The following is a 26482-nucleotide window of genomic DNA, read 5'->3' on the forward strand; positions in this document are numbered from 1 at the left end:
GAAATTCTTAGATATAATAAACATTATTTCAAAGTTGTTTACATACAATACACACAACTTTAGTTATTTCTTACTATAGACATTCGTTCAAAGTTTCTTACATTCAAGGAAACTAATCCCAAATAAAATTAACCACTAGAGGCAAGAAAAAGAAATGCCTTATAGATTCCTCAGATGGATTTTTTTGAATGATCGATTCCAAGACATTACTCCTACAAACAAAAGTTGTATTCTGTTTTTAAGTTGGTTTCTATGTGACATGTGTAATTCATTCATCATCTTTCATTCGTTACCTCTTTGATTTTTCCATGTGACTTCATCTTATAGTTAGGAGGATAATTAGGTTAATCTATTAGGAGAGTTTATCACTACTCTTTTCATATGATGTAAAACATTAGTTGTCATTCTAACTTTAGTTGAGTGGTAGAGGTTTTTCTGTTTCTAAAAGTTCAATGTAAATATATTGATTAGTTTAGGATTTATAGATAATTAGGTTGATCTATTAGGAGGATTTATCCACTGCTCTTTTCATATGATGTAAAACGTTAGTTGTCATTCTAACTTTAGTTGAGTGATAGAGGTTTATCTGTTTCTAAAAGTTCAATATCTAACATCAGTAAATATATTGATTAGTTTAGGATTTATAAATAAATATAGTATACAATAGTCAATCGTTTAAAAAATGTAAACGTTTACTGCCGTTAAAAAAAAAAATGTAAACGTTAATTTAAAGTAAATTTTGTTGCACAACATGAATAAAACTTGGTTGACTTGTGTTCAGGTATTGCTAATGTTGTGCATTTGTGATTATACTGCTCAAGTGCTTATGATATACAAGCTTGGATTTGTGACTAAACTTTTTTTTTGGTCAATTATATAAGCAAAACTTAATTTTGATAAATTAAAAATTCCAATTGATCGATTGGATTTATGTTTTTCTTTTTAGTTAATGGATCACCACCAAATTTCGATCATAAATGTATAGTCCATATTACATAGTTTGGATATTGATTTTTCATTGAAGCCCATGAAGTGAATACAATTAGGCCTTTTTTTCATGGTCTCGGTCCAACTATAATTAGGGTTTTTTTTCATATATATATCATCTTTATATTTAACACCATCCAAATCCAAACTGAACTTTCACCTCTTGCTGTCGATCCCCATTATCATTCAAACTATGTTTTAAAAATCAAACATAGTTCATGTATATTTTTTATTTTTTTTTTATCTCTGATTTATTACAAAAGAAAAAAGGGGGGCAATGAAGAGGAAAAACATTTCTCGATTCTGATAATAAAATGCTTTGAATCAAATTCAAAGCATTATTTGATGACTGAATTTGTGCGTGTCTGAGCCTCTTTAAATTTTTATAGTTTGTTTTAATGTTCGGTTTGTCTAAATTGTACAGTTTGTCTTATTTTTTTATATCACATATTTGTTTTTTATATTTAGTGTTTAATTTGTAGTCTAATTCAATTTGAGCAGACTGCAGAGCCTATGTTTCTGTGTTTTAATTTTATATTATCTGGGTAATCTCTTTTAGTATTGTCAGTTGATTATAGTACCATGCCAAAAATCGGTTAATTTGGATGTTGGACATGGTTAATGCCTGAGTTAGTGATGGTGCAGTTCATACTTTTTTAACTGGTTGGTCAAATTGACAAAAGAATGACATTTAGGCCCGTTCTTTTTTCGGATCATTAAGGTGGCGTTTTAAGGTGGCGTTTGTTTTCGACTTAATAAATTAAGTCGTGACTTAATAAAAAATACTTAATCTATTAAGTCATTAAAAGTGTTTTTTTTTACTTAATAAACAAAAAACAACTGTATTGACTTAATACATTACTTATCCATTCAATTACTTAATCAATTCAGTCACTTAATGGTTAAAAAAACAAACAAGCCTTAAGTGCTGAATATATTAAGTGGCTGAATGTATAAATAATGTCTAAATGTATTACCTAAAAAATAGATAATTGACGGTTATTTTTATTTATTAAGTAAAAAAAAAACATAAAATTTGATTGAATACATTAAGTTCTTAATTAAGAAAAAAAAAAAAAAGACCTTACTTTTGGATTTTTATGCATGTAACTCTTATTCTTTCCTTTTTAACGAAGTTTTTAAAAATCTTTATTTATTATACAAGAAATGATTTATTGTTAAGAGGTCATACCTCAATAGTTGAATCGATTAGATATGTAATTATAATGTATAAAAGTGTATTCATCTATATTATTAATTAGTATATTAAAGTAATATATTAATTAAAAAATAGTTACGATTTAATTAATTATGAATTTAATTAATTAAAAGGAGGTGTTTAAGTGTAATTAGGAATTAGTGGAGTTTTCAAATTGCTTGTCCATCAAGTTTAAAACCCTAACTAATTAGCCTATAAATAGAAGGCTAATCCTAAGGGTTTTACACACAATTACACAAGCAAAAACTCTCATTTTCTCTCCATCTTAGGATCGTCCGAAATCCCCTCTCCTCTTCGGTTTTCGAGTTTTTAGGGTATTAAACAAATGGTTGTTTGGTTCGTGATTCAGTTACTAGCATACGGTATAAGGGGTGTCTAGCGTGTAATCGTATAGAGGTTTTACTTTAAACCCTAAATCATAATAATATTATTATTATTATTTATTCGACTTTTGCATAAGGTACACATTTCAATTCTATTCTTTGTTGATGTTGGTGCAATTTCTATGCACTAATTATTATCCGTTGCAATCAAATCTATGGGTTGATCGTTGTGAAGAAATGACGTGAACAAGGCAATGATGACGTCATCTTCACCTCGTGATGACATCATCATAAAGACAAGTTCGTATGGATCTGTTCAAAAGCCTACGAAGTTGTAGGAAGCCCAGCCCGTTTCTAGAGCCTATATATACTAGAATTAGGTTACAATTATGCTTTAACGATCTTCGTTGCAACAGATTTCGTTCATAGCGCACGGGGTAGAGATCTATACCCTGTGCCAATCTGATGTATAATGGTTTGGTGTAATATTCATATGATTATGCTTTAACGATTTTAGTTGCAATTGTTTCAACAGTTAATTAATATGATTGCATATTCGATTCTTCCGTTGCGCTTACTCGTGAATTGTTACATGTTTATATGCTTACATTCTAACAGTGGTATCACGATCCAGCTATGTGATCTATTAATTACAAAGATCAAAACCAGCTATGTATACTGGTTTGGTGTAATATTCATATGATTATGCTTTAACGATTTAGTTGCAATTGTTTCAACAGTTAATTAATTTGATTGCATATTCGATTCTTCCGTTGCCCTTACTCGTGAATTGTTACATGTTTATATGCTTACATTCTAACAGTGGTATCACGATTCAGCAATGTGATCTATTAATTACAAAGATCAAAACTTGAAGGGGGTTAAGGGTTGGTTGATTTTTAATTAATTGTTAAATAATTAAAAGTTGTTTTCTTTTTATTTTTTAATTAAAAATCAGTTTAATTAAAAAAAATTTAGGGTTTTTTGTTTAATTAATTTAACCTATTTCAATAGAAGATTGAAACCCTCCTGACAAGTTTTGAGTTTGAGAATTGACATGATCTATGTGTTATAAATTGCATGTTTGTGTATCTTATTTATTTAAAGTTGTTAAAAAAAAGGTAAAATCACAAGTAATTCATGCAAGATTACTTGTGATTATTAATGATACATAGAGATATATTTAGCAAAACATGATAATCCAATAATTAGGGTTAATTATTAGATAATTGTGTGACTATGTGAATTTTTCGTGTGATTTTTCTGCTTTGCGACAGTTCACTAAAAAATTCATATCTTTTAATCTGTAATGAGTTGGAAGCTTAAATTTGGATTGTAGATAGTCGATACATAGGGCTACAACTTTATAGTTTTGGTTGAAATCTGAATAGGACCAAAAACAGGTCTAAACAGGTCGTGAAGATACTGGAAATTTCCAGTTAACATGTTTATGTGTTATTACTTGTTAATTAAGTCGTTTAAAGGCTTACGCAATCAAGGTGACTTGATGTACGTGGTCCTATTCTTCGAAAGGGGGAGTCGGGTTTAAACATATGCATGAACCATAGTGACCATGTTTAGATGGCTCACATTAACTTGTTACATGATTAAGTAGTTCGGTAATTAGTAAGTTTATTAATTTTTGCTTGTTTATACGATGTATAAACGTGATGCAAAAATTGTTTTCTTGGAAAAATATAAACTTGACTAAAACTATCGAAATAGAGATTTCTTTAATAAAATTGGAGTCTTACAACCTTGAGATACACCGGCTCACCTATTTGAACAAACTCTAAGAGAGGTCTAAGCCGGAGTGCATTAGCCTTCTAAAAGGGCGGGTTTTTAATTGTGTTCATCGCAAACTTTTGCCCTTGCGCTTCTTTATGCGTTCAAATGGAGCTATCGAGCTCTATTGTGTTGTTAAGACTATGAAAATGATTTTATTAAAACATTATGTTATGAAAACTTTGCATGAGTCTTTATACATAAACTTTTGATTCACATCAAATGCATTACCCGGTTAAAGTTAAGTCATTGCCACCCACTTTGATTTAAACACTTGCCAGTGCTTTTCGCTCCTATGTGAGACCATAGGCGAATTGTATCTCTTCAACGTAGATTACCACTCCGTTGTGAGACCAGCAGTGGACTATCTACATGTTCTTAATTGAGCGACTTAAAATGAGTTAAGAGGTGAGATCCTTGACCCGTGTCATAAGATGGGACAAAACATGTTTACAAAAAACTTAACACCCCTTTAAAGTGTTGTTGTAAGTCCCATAACTCTAGGAGTTGCAAGAATGCAATTATCGATCATCGATTACCTTTTGAGTACCGTCATTTCTAGCAGATCAACAGATGAAATGATTGTATGTCAATTGGATCCTAGCCTTAATGAAAGTAATTGTTAAATGAATTTAATAAGGGTAAATTACATTCTTAAGGATTATTATCGAAAAGACCGATAATTAAACTTTTGTCTGTTTTGTAGATGGCAACAATAAATCCTTCTCAAAACATACACCAATCGGCTTTTAGGTCGATGCTAGAAAGGGAAAAACTTTCTGGACCAAACTTCAATGACTGATTTCGTCAGCTAAGGATAGTTTTAAGAGCTGAAAAGAAATATCAAGTCATACCCCCAAAATATAGTATACAATGGGTGTGACGTGTATGAGATCACAATACAAATTCATAGTAAACAACACAAGTTTTTGTCTAATAAAAGACTTATGGAATAACATGATGAGTAGTTTGAAAAAATAAGTACATTACATTTAAAATAAAAGAGTTTGAAAGTTGTTGATATACAACAACTTGTTTATTGAAACATAAAAGATAGTAGGCATAGAGCTTTCAAGGGTCAAGACTTATGATCCCAACTTTTCCCCCATTGCATGCATACGTTGTCAAGCCATAGAAGTCCATCTAGTCACCTGTGACACATACTAAACAAAGTCAACAATAATATTGGTGAATCCCATAGTTTTATAAAACAAGTTATCCATGAACCACAAGGTACCAATAGTGATCATTGCCCAAATGCAATATCTAGCAGCCATTGTTATATTACAATGTCGGGTAAGTAAATGCATACGTAAATATCTAAGCTCATGAAATGAAACTTGACCAGTAATAGTTTGCCTCAAGTGGTACTTGTTCAAGGTACACCCAAGTTTACAAATATGATCACTTGTACATAGTGGGGTTGTCAATCCTAGTAGCGCCACTAACCATATTCATGTTTGCTTATATCAATTAACATTTCATGAAGGAAGGACTTGAATGAACAAAGACTTAGATCAAGTATGTATGCCGTTGTTACAATTGTGTTCATAAAGAAATGAGTATGTATCACAGCCCAAAGATTTAACAAATCGGGGCTAGGGGATTCACCTTGATTGTTGTGACTCGTGGAAGTGAAGAAAGAAAGAAGTAAGTATGCTATTTGTGTTATGTTGAACCTATTCAAAGAAAAATAATATTTGTCTTAGTTATTGTTATTTTTTTATTATATAACTAAAAGAAAGTTATTTTCTAGATATTCATCACCCAAAGTATTTGTTGATTTCCTTTGTTTGTATATTTGTTTCACTAAAAATCCAAAGTATGACCCTTACATAGTTGTTGTAAGTGAGATGTGCATATATATTCTTAGATATAAAGATACACACACACACACACATATATATATATATATATATCCGATTTTATTTTAGTAATTATAAGTGTATCTCATATATTTTTGATTAAGTAATACTTTAGCAAGTTACTTGTTTATTTGGATGGATCTATAGATTGGATATAAGTTTCAAATAAGTATTTCTTTCTTTCAAGAAAAATCGTTTAGTGACAATGTTGAAGGTTATAAAATGTTTAAAGTATAGTTTAACCATTTGAATGATATCCATGATTATTAGCATACACATATAGTCATAAGATGGTACATGCACCGATATCCTTAATAGGAGGTGGGCAAAAAAGATGGGGTAGATATATATGTGCTAATAATCATAAGATTCTTTACATCAATACATACTTGTATGTATTAACATAAAAAGATGGTTAAGTTTTTATAGATTTATTAATTAATAAAGATCTTGCATCAACAAACACTTGTGTTCTTGATTAACTCATGTGCAGTACACTCATAGATCAAGGACACGCGAAATATGTTAATGCAAAATCGGCATAGCATGATAGATTTATGTGTTTATTACATGTTTGTGTAAGAAATCTCCCATGTGAGACCATACAATCTGTTGGAATATCTTTCACATGTATAGATCTAGTACACAAACATGATAAACACAAACTCAATCATACTAATATGTCCAAAAGTTAACTTTATTTTCAGATTTTCCTTTTTATCATCCAATCATTAGATCCAATAATTTATTCATATACAAAAAAAAAGTATAATACAAACAAAGGAATAAAATCAACATGGAACTAACAAGAAGTATAATAAATAAATAAATAAATAATTTTATGGGTGATGAATCCCAATGAAAAAAAAATATTTCAAATACTATTAATAATTTAACAACTAAATTATATAATCTTCTCTTGTCTTAAACAATGGATTAAGGTTCAAACCCAATGGTCAAATATCCATGATAAGTAGACAAATCATTGAAGATGATTTAAGAGATGAAAAAAAAGAAAAATGTATGGGTTTTCAACCCTAAAAATTCGGCCATCATCCATGAGAAGGGATGAGACGTTTTTGCTATGATTACTACCTTGTAATATTGATAGATTATGATTTAGATGATGATTTTCTTTAGGGTTTAGGGCTGTTCGAAATCAGCCAACCAAAGAGGAAGAGCTGATGAGATTTTCCATGCTAGATCTTATTATTAGTCTTAGATTTAAAGTCCTTGATTAACCTAACTAGTAAGGATTATTATTACATGATATTAGATGATTATTAGAGATGATTTGATGGTGTTTTGGGGCTGGTACACAGCTTCCCTAAGTGGCAGTGGTGTTGGTCGTGTGTGACCAAGAGAAAGGGATAGAAATTTGGATGGTTTATCTAAGAGTGATTAAGCTAGTATGTAGTGTTAAGGGTGGGTATTTATAGAAGAATATTAGGGTTATGGGGAGGGGTTTATGTCAGAAAATCTGGAGTCTTGAGGGACTAAAATTGTAACTTTTTATTATTAATTTATTTAGTTTATGTGTAGGATAGTTATTTAATTAGAAGTTAGTTTAATAGGTATATTATTTTTATTGTAAGTACTATTATTTTTATAACCTATGATTATTTTATAATCATTAAATAAAATAATCCATTACTCAAATTAAATATTTTATATCTAAAGTTTCATGCAAAGGTGGTCAAGAAATAGAATAAGAGCTAGATATGCATTTTTCGAAGATTAATCACGTATATAAATCAAGTGGTCACATATAGTAATTTTATATAAAGTTCTTATTTCTAATCCATATATATCACATTATAAGTTGGTGGTGTGTGATTTACTAAGTTAAGCGGACCTTGATTTTGTCGGGTGTCACACCAGTTGCTCCGGGAGCTAATGCTACTACAACGGAATTGGCGGATTACAATGCTGCGTATGATAAACATAATGAGGTTGCTTGTTTGATGTTGGGAAGCATGAATGCCGACCTTCAAAAGCAATTTGAAAATTATTTTCTTCGTGATATAATTAACGAGCTCAAGTCTTTGTACGAAAAGCAAGCCGGTGTGGAGTTATTCGACCTAGTTGACACACTTCATGACTTACGACACGAGCAATGAGCACCGGTTAGCCCTCATATACTCACGATGAAGATGTATTTTAAGCAATTGGAAAGGTTGAATTATGCTTATCCACTACCTATTGCTATTGGCATAATTCTCAAGTATTTATCTAAGGATTTTGAGGATTTCGTGCACAACTACACTATGCATAGTATGAATAAAACCATTGCTGAACTTCATGCCATGACGAATGAGTATAAAAAGAAGCTTCCAAAGAAGTCTGTTACACCACTAAACCTAAGAAGACCTCTCCGGCGAAAAAGGAACATTCTGCTAAGGACCAAGCTTGTTATAACTATAGTGAAGTGGGACATTAGAAGCGGAATTGTTCTAAGTTTCTAGCTGAGTTGAAGAAGAAGCAAACTGGTTCGGCCAGTACTTCAGGTATCTTCACCATTGAATTATATTTTTTTTTCTAAGCGAAATTCATGGGTTTACGACACTTGGTGTGGTACTCATATACCTGTAATTCTTTACAGGGGCTTAGAAGAAGAAGGAAACTGAAGCCAGGATCTTTACAACTGTTCGTGGGAAATGACATACCGGCAGCTGTAGAAGAAATAGGAGACTATCATTTAGTCTTACCTACTGGTTTAGTCATTGTTTTAGACAATTGTCATTATGCACCGTCTATTACTAGATGTGTCATTTCAGTTTCTTTGTTGAAAAACAACGGATTCATTAATGTTTTTAATAATAATGGTATTTCAGTTTCTCGAAATAATGTTCATTATTTTAATGGTATTGCTTGTGATGGTATTTATGAAATTGATATGCATGGTTGTGATTCAAAGGATAAATCAATGTATAATGTTAGCAAACGAGTCAAGCCCAATTTGGACACGACTTATCTTTAGCATTGTCGTCTTGCACATATTGGCAAGAAACGCATTGAAAGACTTCAAAGGGACGGTGTCTTAAAAACAAATGATGAATCATTTGATAAATGTGTATCTTGTGTTTCTGGCAAAATGTCAAGAAAACCTTTTCCAAATAAATCGAAGAGGGCTAAAGAGCTACTTGGACTAATACTTACGAATGTATGTGGCCATTTAGGCATGTATCAAGGAAAAGTGCTAGCTACTTCGTCACTTTTACGAATGATTTCAGTCGTTATGGTTATGTTTACTTACTTAAGCATAAACATTCTTGGAATTTAAAAGTGAAGTAGAAAATCAACTCAGTAGAACCATCAAGATCCTTCGTTCGGATAGAGGTGGTGAATACTTAAGTCAAGAGTTTAAAGATTATGTTAAAGCTTGTGGAATTATTCAACAGCTTACTTCTCCATATACTCCTCAACATAATGACATTTCAGAGAGGAGAAATCGAACATTGTTGAAAATGGTTCGATCAATGATGAATCATACAACTATTCCTTTTTTCGTTTTGGGATTATGCCCTAGAGACTGCTGTTTGCATTTTCAATATGGTTCCAACCAAGAAAGTTGACAAGACACCGCATGAATTGTGGCATGAGAGTGTTTCCAAATTGTCTTACTTAAAGGTCTAGGGATGTAAGGCACTCGTGAAACGAGATATGCCTGACAAACTTGAATCTAGATCTGTAAAGTGCATCTTTGTAGGATACCCAAAGGAAACAATGGGTTACTACTTCTACTTTCCTATGGAAAACACTGTTAAGGTACATCGATTTGCTGAGTTCCTTGAAAGGAAACTCATATCTCAAGAAGACAATGGGAGGATTGTTGAACTTGATGAGGTTCAAGAAGATGTGTCAACTTCTGAAAATACTAGCAATCTTCAACTTGTCGGGGGGGGGGGGGATGTTCAAAGAGATGAATCTCTAGATGAAACTTCAAGTTGAAGATGAAGCGATTCCATTTCGTAGGTCCTCAAGGACAATACATGCCCATGAAAGATTAAATCTTATGGTTGAATCTAATGGAAGACGTATTAGGAGATTTAAATGAACCTCCTAATTTCAATGCAACATTATCAGATCCGGAATCTGACAAATGGCTTGAAGCTACGAATGTGGAAATGAAATCCATGAAAGATAATCAAGTTTGGAGCTTGGTTGATCTTCCACCAAATGGTAGAACCGTTGGGTGTAAATGGATCTTCAAGAATAAGATCGACATGGATGGAAATGTACACACCTATAAAGCTCGTCTTGTGGCGAAAGGTTATACTCAACTTTATGGAGTTGATTATGAGGAGACCTTTTCTCCCGTTGCGGACATTAGAGCTATTAGGATCATCTTAGATATAGCGGCATACTATGACTAATGAGATATGAAAAATGGACGTCAAAACAACTTTCTTGAATGGTTTTCTAAATGAGGAAGTCTATATGGTACAACCGGAAGGTTTTGTCGATCCGAAACATCCCGACAAAGTGTGCAAACTTCAAAGGTCCATTTATGGATTAAAGCAAGCATCAAGGAGTTGGAATAAAAGGTTTGATGATGAGATCAAAAGGTTTGGTTTGCGAGCCATGTGTATATCGCAAAGCTAGTGGGAGTAATGTTACTTTCCTTGTCTTGTATGTAGATGACATATTGATAATAGGAAATCACATTCCAATGTTAAAGGATGTTAAATCTCATCTTGGAAAGTGTTTCACTATGAAAGACTTCGGTGAAGCGGCATTTATACTCGGAATCAAGATCTATAGAGATAGAAGTAAACGGTTGATTGGATTAAGTCAAAGTGCTTATATAGATAAGATCTTGAAGAGATTCAAGATGGAAACTTCTAAGCGCGGGAATTTGCCGATGCAAGAAGGACTTAATTTATCTAGCAAGAACGGTGCTTCTACACCTGAAGAGGTGGAGCGTATGAAAAGAATTCCTTATGCTTCGGCTGTGGGATCTATCATGTATGCGGTAAGATGCACTAGACCTGATGTTGCGTTCGCGCAAAATATTGTTAGCCGCTATCAGCAAAATCCTGGAGAGGATCATTGGACTGCTGTAAAGAATATTCTTAAGTACATGCGTGCTACTAAAGAATTGTTTTTGGTGTATGGTGGAAATCCCGATGCAGAGCTGAAAGTAACTGGATACTGTGATGCTGGATTTTAGACTGATAAAGATGATACAAAATCTTTGTCCGGATATGTCTTCGTTTTAAATGGAGGTGTAGTAGATTGGAAAAGCAAGAAACAATCTACCGTTGCTATGTTTGTTACGTGATGCCCTCAAATAACTCACCTATGGATCTGTACTGTGATAATTCAGGAGCAATATATCTCTATGTTCGTGAGCAAATCGAATCACGTGAAATCAAATTACTCAAAATTCACACAGATTGTAACTTAGCGGATCCTTTTACAAAGACATTGTCAAAAGGAAAGTTCAATAAGCATGCCAAGGGCATAGGTCTTAGATATTGCTAGTTATATCATGTAAATCTGTGATTGGTATTTGAATAATGAGATGTTAAACGATTGTTATTTTAATAAATGGATTTTATACTTGGTATAGTGGTTTCATTTTTATAATAATTATGTTCTATATTTGCATATTTAGATCCATGAATATTTTTAAATATTCTAAGCGTCCATTGTCGATTAATTATGTGAGAATATAATTAAACTAAGGCAAATGTGAGAGATTGGTGAAAATACTTAAGGGAATATTTTAAAGATAGTCGTACCAAATTCACATGGTATTCAAATAGGTGAATATCGGACTTACCCCACTTAACGAATTTTCATTTTATGGATCGGCGTCATTAAGTGAAATTTGGGAAATGGTTACTTTATTTATCCTTAGACTTGAGATACAAGTAGGTTATGCATGTGTGGATTGCATTTTCTTGATATAGTTCTAACTGTCCTGAACAAGGTAGTAATAAAGGGCTATTTTCAGAAATGTAGTGAAACGACATGACTAGACACTTGTAGTCAATATAAGATTTGTTCCTTCAATTTGCAACTGAAGTATGATACCATTTGGCGCCCTCATTAATTAATTAAGATGTTTGTATGGCCATACCCAAATGAACTCAGGAGGAGGTCTTGATTAATTTGGTAATCTTGATTAATTGTAGAAATGAGAAACAGAATCGTTCAATTATGAAATGACAATGATCCATATTCATAAATAACAAGGGTATCTGAAACAAAGGGATATTAAAGACTAAATCATTTCAAATGATATTTTAAGAAACTATCCTTAAATATTTTCGGGAGCATTGGCGTGTTGCTAGACACTAACCAATGTTATTGTCTTTATAATAACATGCTCAAGTGGGAGCTGTTGGTATGTAATCACGTTATAATAAACGCATGTCCGGAAATAATTTAAGCCTACGGGGTCACACGAAATGACACTGTAACTCTATATTATTAATTAGTATATTAAAGTAATATATTAATTAAAATATAATCACGAATTAATTAATTATGGATTTAATTAACTAAAAGGAGGTGTTTAAGTATAATTAGGAATTAGTGGACTTTCTTAATTCTAAAGTGATAGGGCCGAAAATTATAAGGCTTGGAAAGCGTTTGAAATTGTTTGCCCATCAAGTTTAAAACCCTATCTATTAGCCTATAAATAGAAGGCTAATCTCAAGGGTTTTACACACAATTACACAAGAAAAAACTCTCCTTTTCTCTCCCTCTTAGGATCATCCGAAATCCCCTCTCCAGAGGGTTTTCGGTTTTCGAGTTTTTAGGATGTTAAACAAAGGGTTGTTTGGTTCGTGATTCAAGTACTAGCATACGGTATAAGAGGTGTCTAATGTGAGATCGTAGAGGGGTTTTACTTTAAACCCTAAATCATAATAATACCATTATTATTATTTATTAGAGTTTTGCATAAGGTACACATCTCAATTCTATTCTTTGTTAATTAATTTGATTGCATATTCGATTCTTCCGTTGCGCTTACTCGTGAATTGTTACATGTTTATATGCTTACATTCTAACAGACTCATGTGAATCTTAAACTCTTACGATGTCTCTGTGTTTCACTTGTACAAGCTCAAGGTTTTATTTTGAAAATTTTTCAACTCTTCTACAACTATGGTCGTCCGTTCCTCGATAAAGTTCAATTTCTCATTTATCTCGACCTCTATGTTACATGCATTGCATTATCCGCAGAGATGCTTTCTTAGATATGAGACAAAAAGAGTATTATGAATTTTTAAAAGTTCTTCAGGAAGTTCAAAACTAGAACAGATCAACAAAATGAGAACTTAGTTAGATCAATAAAACGATAACTTAGTTATCTCTCATTTTAAAATAGGGGGAATTGCATATATCCCCAAATATGCATCCATAATTACAAATTTTCCCAATTAAAAACTCAAAAAACATATTTACTCATTATTTTCTTTTAAACCACATAATTACCCATTTACATCTATTTCATCAAATAGATTTTATATCATGATCATTATGCCCTTTTTTATTTCACACTTCATTTGAAGAATAGCCCATATAAACTCTCATACATTGCTAAACTTCAAATTCATCAACAACAAAAACCCTATAATTGCTTCAGGAACCAAATGATTGAAAAATCCACCAATACCACCAATAAATAGCTTGACAATATTGCAAATAATAAACCATCACCCATGAACAAAATGATAAAAAAAATCCACCAATAAACAATTCTGAAACCAAATTTTCGCAACAATATCCATTTACCAAAAGACAAAACGTATTAGCAAACCTAATCACTTAATTTTAGATGATTTAGATCTAAAAATTTATTCCATAAGCCTCAACATTCTTATTTCTTCTCCTGAAAAATCAAAGAAAATTAGGATTATAATATTATGAAGATTTTTATAACAACTATATTAAATTTGGCTAACCTTTTATTGGTGGATGAGCGACTTTGATCAGAACTTTGAGAAGCAGAATTCTTGCATTTTTTGGCATGATGTTCATACTCATTACACCTGTGACATCTATGTCTTTTTTTTGGCTCATCATGTGGTACAATTCGGTAATCTTGATTATCTATATGCATCCACGGATCTTTTGTAGGAATTATAGCAATTTCGAGTGCATATGCTTTCTTATAACTTTCAACTGTAAAATATGGGTCAACATATTTGTCCCAATTATTATCTCGTATGGAAGTAATGAAAGCTACTGCATGAACACATGGAAGACCTTTAACTTGCCAAACTCGACAAGAGCATTTTTTCTCATCTAGTGTAACATCCCATCGTTTTCCTTTGTATGTCACTTTAGCTCAATTGTCACTGCTTCTACTCACTACATATTCACCTAAGTTCTACAATAAAAATGAAAACAAGTTACTGTTACATATATATTTGCATATGAGATTGGAGGTTAAATTAGATATGAAAGCTTTAATTTGCTCCCATTACCTTGGTGATAGTTCTGACATAGTTCTTAGCCATAGGAACTAATGAGCCTTTCCACTTTTTTACATTTCTCCTTTTCTTATCAAAGCGTTTCATAAGCTTTTCCGTAATTGCATCAAGGAGATCAAGAACCGGGCGATAGTGCAAATCACCTACCCAAGAATTAAATGATTCAGAGATATTATTAGTTATGTAATCACATTTAGACGTTGTGCCAAACTTGCATCGACTCCATATCTTATTATGATTATAATTTAGATATGTGATCGCCTCTTTACGTACAACAGCAATTTCGTCGAGTAATCTGTCATGGTCATTAACATAGTAAGCTATTGCAACACCCCATAGCTTAAAGTAGAAGAAGTCACCACGAAAATGCCTCTTAAAGTTGCTATATAAGTGTCTTATACATTCTCTATGCTCAATGTTAGGATAAACTTGTGTAATGGCTACTTTTAAACCTTTTTGCATGTCAGATGAAATAACAAGACCATTTGGCGTCCCAAATGCTCTTTTCAGTAACTCAAGAAACCATGTCTAAGATTTTGTATTCTCTGATTCAAGTACACCATAGGCTACCGGAAAAATATAGTTGTTACCATCTATAGCTGTTGCAGCCGCTAAGACACCATTGAACTTCCCTTTCAAATGGCAAGCATCAAGGCTAATGTAAGGACAACCAACAAGAAACCCCTTCGAGCAAACTGCAAATGCTATAAAAAACGTAGAAAACATTTCTTGTCACCATCTTTTTCAAATTCAATGTCAACAACACTTCTCGGGTCCCTAGCACATAGTTCCTTCTTGAAATCATCTATCATTACAAATGAGTCCTCCTATTTCCCATATACATCAGTGTAAGCTTGTTCTTTCCATCTAAAGACTTTATGGTATGGTAACTCTACATTGTATGTTTTCGAAATCCACTTCATAAGATCTGGAACACCAACATTCCCATCAGATTTCAACTTATCTTTAACGATATTAGCAATCCATCCTTGAGTTGCACGCCTATTACCTGCCTTGTTGCTACGAATACAGGAATGTTTTTCTACCAGTTTTTTGACCTACAAAATATTTAGCAACAATAATTCATTTTGGCCATACAAGCATGTTGAACATATAAACTATGCCAAGCTATATACGTACTTGAAAGGTAACTCCATCTTCCATGAGACTAGCATGAATTTTCCACCCACACTCCATGTTTGCACACCTTGCAGTGAATCGTGTCGGTTCACTTTTTTCAATGAAGTAGTCAAACTCATTTGTTATTGCATGATGGTTCAAGGCTCTTCTAAAATCAATGACATTTGAAAATCTTAAATACACTTTCATAGTTGAATTTCTCTTAACATTCAAATAAGTTTCACCTTCATAATTCAGTCGGTCATCCTCGATGTCTGAATTTAGATGGCTATGATAACTTTCTTCACTTGGACAATGATCAAAATCATCATCTTCATATGGTTCACCGGTAACTTCGTCTTCACCCCTGTATGAATGAAATACTAACTGAATTTTGTTCATTGAGTTTACCACATAATATAATAAAATATAACAAAAATTTTTGTACCTTTTTTGTACTGCTGTAACTCCAAGATTAGTATTATCTGTTGTTACAAAATTGGTTACTTCTTTCTCATTGTCGTACATACTAAGCATCCCCTTGAAGTTCTCATCGGAATCCAACATAATAAAAGATTGATCTACCGCATACTTGTCAATAAAGAGAATGAACAACGTTGAATCTCCCTTTGATGTATATCGGTTTCTCACCTCTTCGGTAAGATACTCGAGGGTATATGAGCTTCTATCCATGAAGATAGAATTCTGAAACCCAAAGCAATATCTTTTCTTTTGTGAGTTCTTGGTTAACCGAAAGTAGCCTCCATATTTTAACTTTAGCTTGTATTTTGATGCTACTGGTCTGAAAATTAAGCCCCTCAAACCAATTAGTTTATACGAAACAAATATAAGTACATAAGAAAATATTGACATATCATACTCGAGTATCGGCGATTCAACCATATTCTCCCATCTTGGTTTTGAAGAGTCATGAAGATCAAAATTTAACGAATCATCCATCTAAAATGGCTCTGGACAAGAAATAAGGCTACTTTATTAAGTGCTAATAACCTTCTCAATCATGAACATAATAATAAAAAAGATCACTAGTCGCTAAAAATCACTGATCACTAAAAAAATCACACTAGATGAGAAAAAAATGTTAATCTTTGGTTAAAATATATTGAGTATTATAAAGATGATATATTTATATGAATTTGATCATCTCGTAACTAAAAAAAAACACATCGTCAATCTATTATAATAAGATTAGAATCATTCTTCAAACTTTTCATAGAAAGTTTGATCACTTAATTAGCACATGAATCAACCTTTCGATAGCAGAAATATAACATAATGATATGAGAAATAATAATAGAATAATACTTTGTGAAATAGGAAAATGAAAACTTATAATGAGGATGTAGGTCGGTGATTAAGAGCACTATGTGATAATCTATACTTCTTATTAAAGAAAATTCCCCCATGTTGAAAGTTACATGGGGGAAATGTCTAAAATGTCATTTCATATAATATTTTAATCTACTATCCTTAAAATATATAATATTTTCACTTAGCACTCAAATATTTTCAGTTACACTACTCCTTAACATTAATGATTACGTTACACTATCAATCCTTTATCTTTTAATAAAATCTCCATTAACCATTTATATCAATAATCTACATAAATCGACGCCTCATCTGCCACCAACCGTCGCACTTACCACCACATCGTCGCCGCCACGATCACCGCCGCATTGCGCGGGTAACATGCTAGTAATTAGAAACAATAATAAATTGTAGGGAAAAGTTAGAGAACCCAGTCCATTAATCGGCGGGATTTCTTTGTTTTGGCGCCCAATTAGTAGGAGGGTATTACTGTCAAATCCATACCTAAAGATAAATCCGGGTAAATATGTTATTTAAGTTTTTAATTAGGGAAATTTGTAACTATGAATGTATATTTAGGGATGTATGAAATTCCCCCTTTAAAATACAATCACACCAAAGGAATAATAAGAGATTTGGTGATGCGATATAATAGATTATTAGAAGAGCCTATAAGCTCAATATCATTGACATACAACAACTACGCCATATCCAAATGATGTCGTTGAAACGATCTTTCAAAGATTATAATAATCATTGTTAAATGCTTTTATGAACATATAAATTTCAACTTCAAATTAAAAAAATAAACTTCAGCTAAGTGGATTATAAGTTTCAAGATTTAGTTAGTTTTATCAAGTTATCGAACTTAGATATATTAAAAATGATAACGATGCATGTTGGTAGTCTTTCATCTCTATGCAAAATTTAATACAAGTTATATTGGAGTTTGACTTTTTGAATTTTTTTTTACTTTTTGGATTAATAAGCGACGTGTAATATACATTTTTTGAAAAACAAAAAAGAATAGGAAAAAACACAAGAAAAGAAAAACAATCCTAAACAATCCCTAAGTAGATTAATACCCGGTCGTTGACCGGGTTATAAAGTAAACTTAAAAGCCTTTAAACCAAAAATAAAAATTAATATGAAATCGAACCTAATGTTCATAATAAGTTTTAAATCATGTACACTTTTAGATGTAATATATATAGAGTCGGTTTGATATGTATTAAAATTGTCAATACTCGACCTTACACTGAATTTGACTTGAAACCGACCCGGAAAATTGGGTTAGAGTTGTGAAATCTCGACCGGATAATCTGCCAACTTGACCTTTTTGAGTTTGGGTCGGGTTGACATATTTGGTTAGAAGATCAACCCCCTAACCCAAATATATTTATATTTATATAATTTTCAATATGTCGACTCATCAACTCATTTGATCCGACAACACACAAACCCATTTGACGTAAAACCAACTCGTCAACCAACCAACCCATATAATCTGAGATCAACCAACAAACCCATTTAATATGTGAACCTGCCAACCCACCAACCTATCTAACTCGCCAACCCGATTTTTTTGGGTTGGTGGTTGAGTTCGGGTTTATGGGTTGATAGACCTTGATTGAGATTTCCAAGTCAACTTTGTAATCAAGAGTAATAATTAGACTACTTATATGCTCTGTCCATTTTAATATACATCACTTATTTATTAAAATGATTTCTTGACGTTATGATAAAAATAAGTATAGTTGGGTTGGGTTCAAAAAAATTTTTACTTGCCAAATTGAAACCATTAACCCAAGTCCATTGACAGTCATATATAAAAATAGTAAATTTTTTTTTCTATGTGTAATGATACAAAAAAAGGTATAAATATATGTTATGTTTGTAGCTTAAATTTTTTCCAAACAAATGTAAAATATATATCATTTAAGAATCTCTTATATTAATATAAGAAAATTGTGATGATGTCATTTTTCTTTAAATAGACTTCAATGACATATTCATATAAAATCTTGATATTTTTTATGACATGATAAAAAAAATGGGCAAAATAAAGATAAATGAAAACTTATTTTAAAATATTATGATTTTAAAATAATTTAAGTAGATAATCATGGAAGCTTCCTATTTTACTTCATCTTTTGAGGGAAAAAAATTTGAAAAACAAAACCCGTATACAGTTTGTAGATTAAATTTGATTATTGTAATATTATTTTGAACTTAGAGGTATGACATTTGAATTATCATTAAAATTTTAACATAACTAATATAATTTATATATTATGACTTTTAAAAAAGTTATAATCTTAACATCAAATCTATTCAGCCGCCCGCATAATATGCGGGCTGATTAGCTAGTATATAAATAAAAAGTGACTTCAAAATAGTTTTAACAAAAATGGTAGCTAATAACTAATTATTTGATTGAAAATTATATATATTGGTCACTTCATATAAAAATTCTTCAATTATAAATAAGTTTAAACAAATTTTGAAACTTAAGTCAATTATGTATATGTTAAATAATAATCATATTCGTGATAGATGAAAACGACATAATTTGGTTGTAGCAATTAATTCTAACTTGCCAAGATTAGCATTTTATTTTCTAGGGTGAAGATTATATTTTAGTTTATTTTAAAAGGTTGAGATTAAAAGGCAATATTATTATTTTCTCTTTGCTATGGGAACCATAAATATATATAATTCTATTACGATTAATATTTTAATATTAAATAATAAATAATAAATATTGATAAATTAATAGTAATATAAATACCCATACAAATAACCTCCCATGCCTAAAGCAGACGTTATTTCAGTTGTTTTCTTAATTCGAAGCTAATCGTTAATTCGAGAAAGTTTAGGGTTTAATTCACACAATGGATTCGCATACTGCTAACTCTTTCATCGACAAAATTCCTCAAGAAACCTTGACAAAGGTATATTTACTACAAATCCATCTTTAAATTTCCATTATTTTTTTATTTTTATTCGCAAAGATTAAACCTTTATGATGGTTAGTGATTATAGTATTTTTTTTATTCTTATTTTTTTTAACTTGATCATAATGCAATAATGAGGCTTTTTCCATGATTATATTTTGCCAAAAATAATAACTTAGTTTTTCGATTGATTGGACTGAAACAACGTACTAAATTATGGGTTGATCAGTTGGGAGTCAAGTTATTGAACCGGGTTATTGATAAATTCCAGTATATTTGATCATCTGTAAAAATTGTTCGACCCGAAACAATGTACTAAATTTTGGGTTGATTAGTTTTATGAATCTTGGGAGTCAAGATTCTGAAAGCAGTCTCTCTCTCGGGTAGAAGTTACTATGCCTTTTACGGGATTAAGTATTGTTGTTATTGTTGTTGTCTTGGGAGTCAAGTTATGCAACTGAGTAATTGGTAAAGTTATAAATTTCGTAAATTTTGATCATGAGTGAAACGCGTAGCCTAAACATTGTGATCATAAGATCAACAACACATTGCCATATAATCAAGTTTACGGGTCTTTATGTATATCCAGATTAAATCGCATAATGTTTAAATTACATCCAACTTTTTAATGTCCCACTAGGCCTAAGTTTTTTGTATATGGTTCTAATTTGGACAGTTGAAAGAGTAGATTGTTGTTTATAAAAAAAATAGTAAAAAACTGTATATTTTTTTTTATTTCGACTTTTGTACTCAAGTTTTCTTGTTTAATGTATGGTACATGGTGATTAATGTAGGAGGATGTGAGGTCTGAAACTCAATCTTTGTACAATCTTGACCCGGTTCAACAGCATCAGGGTGAACATATTAATATTAGGAAGGTTTTCGTGGGCGGATTGCCAAGTGATATAACCACAGAGGAGTTTAAGGCTTACTTTGAGCAATTTGGTACTATTGAGGATGTTGTTGTGATGACTGACAAAATAACTAAGAGACCACGAGGGTTTGGTTTTGTTACTTTTGACTCGGCAGAGGCTGCAAGTAATGTAATAAAGGATAGGTTTTATGAGTTGAAAAACAAGCGTGTGGAAGCCAAGAAAGCGGTTTCTAAGCAACCAATGAGTATGAATCTCGGAAATTGTTATGATCTCATGTACAATCTTGATGGTTATTATTATGGGATGAACAATTTTGCATACGATCTTGCTTACTATCCCTATCATAGACTCTATCAAAGTTGGTATGATTTTTACAACACTTATCCATACCAGACTTCTTATAATTACGGAAACACACCAGATAGTAGCAAACCTTTCTATACATATAAGAATACCACCCCTATTGTTGTGAAGAAAAAGACAAATGTCAAAGATGGTGATGATTCTGAAGTAGCAAAACAGAATGCAAGCTTATTTTCTGGGAAAGGAGAAACGAAAAATGCCCATTTAAGGTCAGGGGAGTCAAATGATGATGAAAGCGTTGGGAAAGATGTATTACTAAATGGTGAGAGTGAAGGTTTGAATTCGTGTTACAATGGTGAGATTGATCGTGGCTATGCAGAGGCTATTGAAGCTTTGAGTCTGTATGATGATGGATCAGATAAACAAGTGGGAGCGGATGGACAGCCCTCTTTATGTACAGCTGTTTTGTGATTATATCGACCAAGTTTCCGGTAAGTTGATTTTCATTCTTGTTTCGATTAAATCAATGGTATGATTCTGGTTTTGAAAGTTAGTTTTTTTTGGGTAAGCGTATCTTGTAGTGATTATGCATGATCAAAACAAACAGCAGTATCTGGCAAACTATGACATTCATATTTTAAGCTCTCGAGTTCTACAGTTTAAGGTTTCTTATATGTAAATCACCAAACTATCACATTCTGTTATACATGTTAATTTATTGACATCATTCAAGTGTCTATTACAACTACTTACATGACTTATATGACAATAAGAATGTAGTTTAATGATCCACATTGGATAAATTTAATCGTTCAGTGACCTTATTGTAGTTTTTAGTCGAGATTAGAAACTAAGTGCTAGTTGGTTGTGAGTCATGAAATTAATCTTACTTCTAATGTCCCAACAGTAGCTAATACGATAGTTTAGGCATGATATGATGTCCATCCTGCAGATTTTAGGCGAAAAAATAATGTCTATCAAAACCAGTTCTTCTGCGAATGATTAAGCGCTAAACAAGGACCTTTTCTAGATTTCCTTTGAGCACTGAATTCTATAGTTTTAGTATTTAAAAGATGCATCACATATTCACAGAGGTCACATGTGAGATTAAGAGAAAAAAATGCAACATACCAAGTCACCACTGACCTCTGGGCCACTTTAACTATTGCTATCTTGCTGGCCTCTAATAATTCTTGATCTGCAATCAAAGAAACAAGCCCACGGAAAAAGATCATATGGGCTTTTTCTCTGTACACTTAATAATTTGGCCTGCTTTCATGACACTTGTTTTGTTAAATTTCTTGCAGCTTCAAATGCTTATTTTCTGCTATAATGTAGAACATGTCTCTATTGTGCCTAACAGAAGAAGCTTAATTTTACTACTTTTATAGGAAAGGTGGATCCAAGTTGACTTCTTATGCCGCCTAACATTCTCTATCGTACAAAGTTCTACACGTACCATGACCAAAATCCGAGATTACACTTAAACATAGAATTGATTATGTATTTATGGTTTCCGTTACTTATTTCATGGTATCGAAACTGGATTTTATTTCATTGTTCTGTTTTAATCTATGAACATTTTGTTTTAATTCCTCGAATTTCCATTCGTTCCATGGTAGTGCTATCATTTGAAGCTGTGACTTACTCTACATATATAGTTATCATATAATCATAGAACTTGCCAAATTTATACGTAGATTAGTGCAAATCATGTTGGATATTTTAGTTTAAGTGGGTTAATTGGTTATTTAATCATAATAATACATCATATAAGTATGGTGGTGCGGAGTGCACGCTTATATGAATTTATTATGATCTTAGGGTCGGGGGTCCGGGGGCAGCGCCCCCGAGAGCGGGGTCCAAGGGGCAGAGCACCTGGCTGGGGTCGAAATTTAATTTCCATTCAAATTGCTATGACAAAAACGTCTCAGAAATTTAATTTCGGAACTTTTAAGGGACTAATTTTGCCAATGTTGCAAAGTCGATTTTAACCGCCATAAAGGTAGTTAATGGGCCCTTGTTCAAGATTCTGTGGTTACGAATTCTCATAGAATTCTCTCTCGTTTCACACACATTCTCAAATACAAAAACATACATAAAATTCTATAATCTCTGATTGTATCCGATTGAGTAATTTGGGGTGAACCACCGAATTGATTCAATCTGATAGTGTAATTTCGGAGATTGAATTATACTCGTATATCATGTTTTCGTTCGTTCACCTGTATTTCCCCAACAAATCATTTTATAGTTCCATTTGATTTGCTGTCCCTTTCCACTACATTCTTGGGAGCAATATGTCTTTAAACAAATTCTCCACTTATAAAGTACAGTAATACTCTTTGGCCCTATATACAAAATAAAAACATATTTCCATGTCTAATATTGTTCACAAAAATGAAAGCCCTCAGCTCTTGGTCTAGTGTTTAACTATTAACCTAGAAAAAACTAACTACTACAACTAAGATACGAGTATAAGTTATTACCAAGTCAATAGAGCTTTTTTCTTCTAAAGAGAAGAAATAAAACCATATTTCCAAGGCAAAAATTGTGTTTACAAACATCAAAGGTACCTATACGGCTATACCAAAGTGTGTAATAACTTTTAAAATGTGGTTCTAGTTTGAACAGGATTCCCTACAAGTACCAACCAACCACTTTTTAGATTAAGGGTATTGAATTCAATGCTTCAAAATTTACATTTCTTTTGTAACTTTCTTTCCCTTTGTTTCTGGCCCTATAGAGCTAGCTAGAGGGGTCCTAGGATTTTTGGGGTACTTTACTATGCCATGGATGGAATTCTCTGTCTTATTATATTTATAATCTAGCATCTAACGGTCTAGCTTTGTTAGATTCTTGTATCTAAAGACTTCAAAGTCCACATTGATTGTTTATATTTCTTGGAGTTTTTACTCTGTTTGTGCTTAAAGATATACATTGTGGCCTTGTGGGGTCTTTCTCTAGTTGCTATAAATTTCATCTTATTACTAACTAAAGTAAAACATATATAGCAAAGTAAAAATGTTAATTGTGAAATGTCATATATAGCCCTTGAAGCCAAAGCTAGCTATAGGCATGTGAGTGATGTCATATTCACTTTAAGAATCTCTCTGTGTCCATCTCCTGCCATGAGAGAGTTGCAGAATTAGCTTAGCAGAAGAGGAGATGAGACTTAAATGTGAAATGCCAACTTTATTGGGTGTGTGAGGATAAGTCGTTTTCTCTCTTTGAATGGCCTTCTTTTATCCGGTTTTTGTAACATCTGTTTGCCCATTAGATTTTTTTTGTAATCTATCATGTTCTATTTTAGATTTTGTTTTGGATCTTTGTGTTCCTCAAATCTCACCTGAATTTACACTTACTTGGACTCACCAAACTCAATTATTCTCATTGGGTCCTTTAATTATTTCCCAACATATACATACAATACATACATAGTACCAACAAGTCTTAACTTTAACAATTTGGACTTATTATTATTTACTATTAATAAAGTTCTTGCCTTACTTTCACTATTCAAAATGAGTACAAAACCCCTCTATATCAATGTGTTTAAACTTAATATTTGGCCTGCAATCTTGAACCAATCAAAGCATATTCTTAAATTCCAAGATTAAACAATTCTTTAAACCACGGATATAACAACGACTTTCCCTTTAAGTAGATTATATATGATGATGTATTAAGATTTTAATGTAAACAAAATCATGAGTGACCGAAAAGTTGTTTTGGTAACGGGGTGTGCTAAAGGCGGTATTGGCTTTGAATATTGCAAAGCGTTTGCGGAACAAAATTGTAATGTTATCGCTTCAGACATTCCTCAACGGATGGATGATATGTCCGAACTACAAGAAAACCAAATCGAGACGTTAGAGATTGATGTTTTATCGGATATAAGTGTTTCATCTGCCGTGAAGGCTATAATTTCCAAACATGGCCGAATAGACGTGTTGATTAATAATGCAGGGATAGGTAGCACGGGCCCTTTAGCCGAGCTCCCGTTAGATGAGATTAGAAAGGCTTATGAAATCAACACTTTAGGACAACTTAGGATGGTGCAACAAGTCGTGCCGTCTATGGCTACCCGAAAAAGCGGAGTCATAGTCAATATTGGGAGTGTGGTGGGCAAAGCTCCCACACCGTGGGCTGGGTCGTATTGTACTAGTAAAGCAGCGGTTCACGCTATCTCGAATACTCTCCGAGTAGAACTAAAACCGTTTGGAATTAATGTAGTATTGGTTGTTCCCGGGGCTATAAGATCAAATTTAGGGGCCAATAACATTGAGAAGTTGTCAAATTATAAATGGGAACTTTATAAGGACTTCGGCAAAGAAATAGCCGAACGAGCCCGAGCTTCTCAAGTTGGAAAATCGACTGATGCGGCTTTGTTAGCACGACACGTTGCCAAGAAGGTTTTGAGCCCGAAACCACCAAAGCAAATAGTGTTTGGTCATATGACTACTCTATTCTCCTTCCTTTCGGTCTCTCCACTTTGGGTTAGAGATCTTTTCTTCACAAAAAGGTTCAACCTAGACAAGAAATTGTGATCATTGGGAAGTTTAATTAAATGTTTATGTTGTTTCATGGTTGCTTAATGTTTTAAGATAAAATTAATTTTGATGTTGCTATCTATCTTGTTTTAAAGGTCCTGTACTTTGTTCTCAACACCATTAATAGTGATCCGTGTACCCAAGGCATGGAAAGGCCAGATACACTATTAATAAATTTTGTGTACTTTGAATCAGAAGTTAGGAGACACAATATTCAAGTATGGTAGTTGAGTATGTATGAGTTTTTCAACTTCAAAATAGATTTCATAAAATGTCTAGACAATGTCAAAACAAACCATAAGAAAAAAATGTTCATAGTTGTTTATCTATTATTGTGCATTCATTGTTTGAAGCTATTTTAAGGTGGTTGATTTGATAACAAGAGATTACAAGACTTTATATTAAACTTAATTAGGAAGGTGTAATAATTCATATTGAGGTGAGAGAGAGGTCTTAAGTGATGGGAGCACAATGGCCCTGGTATGGTAAAAAAGAACCAAAGATGGATTCAATAATTGAAAAGTGGTGTATTGAGATGACTCATTTAAAGCAGACAAAGGAATGAGAGCAACAAAAAAAGAAAAGGCTTCCCATCCCTTATTCAAGTTGGTAAAAATGAGCCATTTTCAAGACACAAATTGAACTAATAATCTTGGTATTTAGTCTTTAAAAATGTTACTATATTCAATTAGATGTACTTAATTAGTAACA

General features: G+C 32.3%; 2 protein-coding genes and 1 non-coding gene across 3 annotated transcripts; all 3 read left to right on the forward strand.

The window, feature by feature from the left end:
• Nucleotides 1-1259: 1259 nt before the first annotated feature.
• On the forward strand, nt 1260-1361 carry LOC122580733. Its single transcript, XR_006320874.1, has one exon. It is a non-coding gene; the product is annotated as a small nucleolar RNA snoR126 (small nucleolar RNA).
• A 19763-nt stretch (nt 1362-21124) lies between these two features.
• On the forward strand, nt 21125-22683 carry LOC122609831. The gene is made up of 2 exons (XM_043782778.1): nt 21125-21709; nt 22610-22683. The coding sequence occupies exon 1, from the start codon at nt 21156-21158 to the stop codon at nt 21687-21689; it is 534 nt and encodes a 177-aa protein (XP_043638713.1). The 5' UTR covers nt 21125-21155; the 3' UTR covers nt 21690-21709; nt 22610-22683.
• Nucleotides 22684-24928: 2245 nt separating this feature from the next.
• Nucleotides 24929-25768, forward strand: LOC122609875 (short-chain dehydrogenase ptmH-like). The gene has a single exon (XM_043782815.1). The coding sequence runs from the start codon at nt 24929-24931 to the stop codon at nt 25766-25768; it is 840 nt and encodes a 279-aa protein (XP_043638750.1).
• The last annotated feature ends 714 nt before the right edge of the window (nt 25769-26482 follow it).

The sequence above is a fragment of the Erigeron canadensis genome, chromosome 8 (genome assembly GCF_010389155.1).
Source record: "Erigeron canadensis isolate Cc75 chromosome 8, C_canadensis_v1, whole genome shotgun sequence".
In the NCBI taxonomy this organism is placed as follows: Eukaryota; Viridiplantae; Streptophyta; class Magnoliopsida; order Asterales; family Asteraceae; genus Erigeron; species Erigeron canadensis.

Excerpts from the sequence above, each read along its gene's own strand:
- LOC122609831 (XM_043782778.1), top strand. The coding sequence starts at position 21,156 with ATGAGTATGAATCTCGGAAATTGTTATGATCTCATGTACAATCTTGAT.
- LOC122609875 (XM_043782815.1), top strand. The coding sequence starts at position 24,929 with ATGAGTGACCGAAAAGTTGTTTTGGTAACGGGGTGTGCTAAAGGCGGT.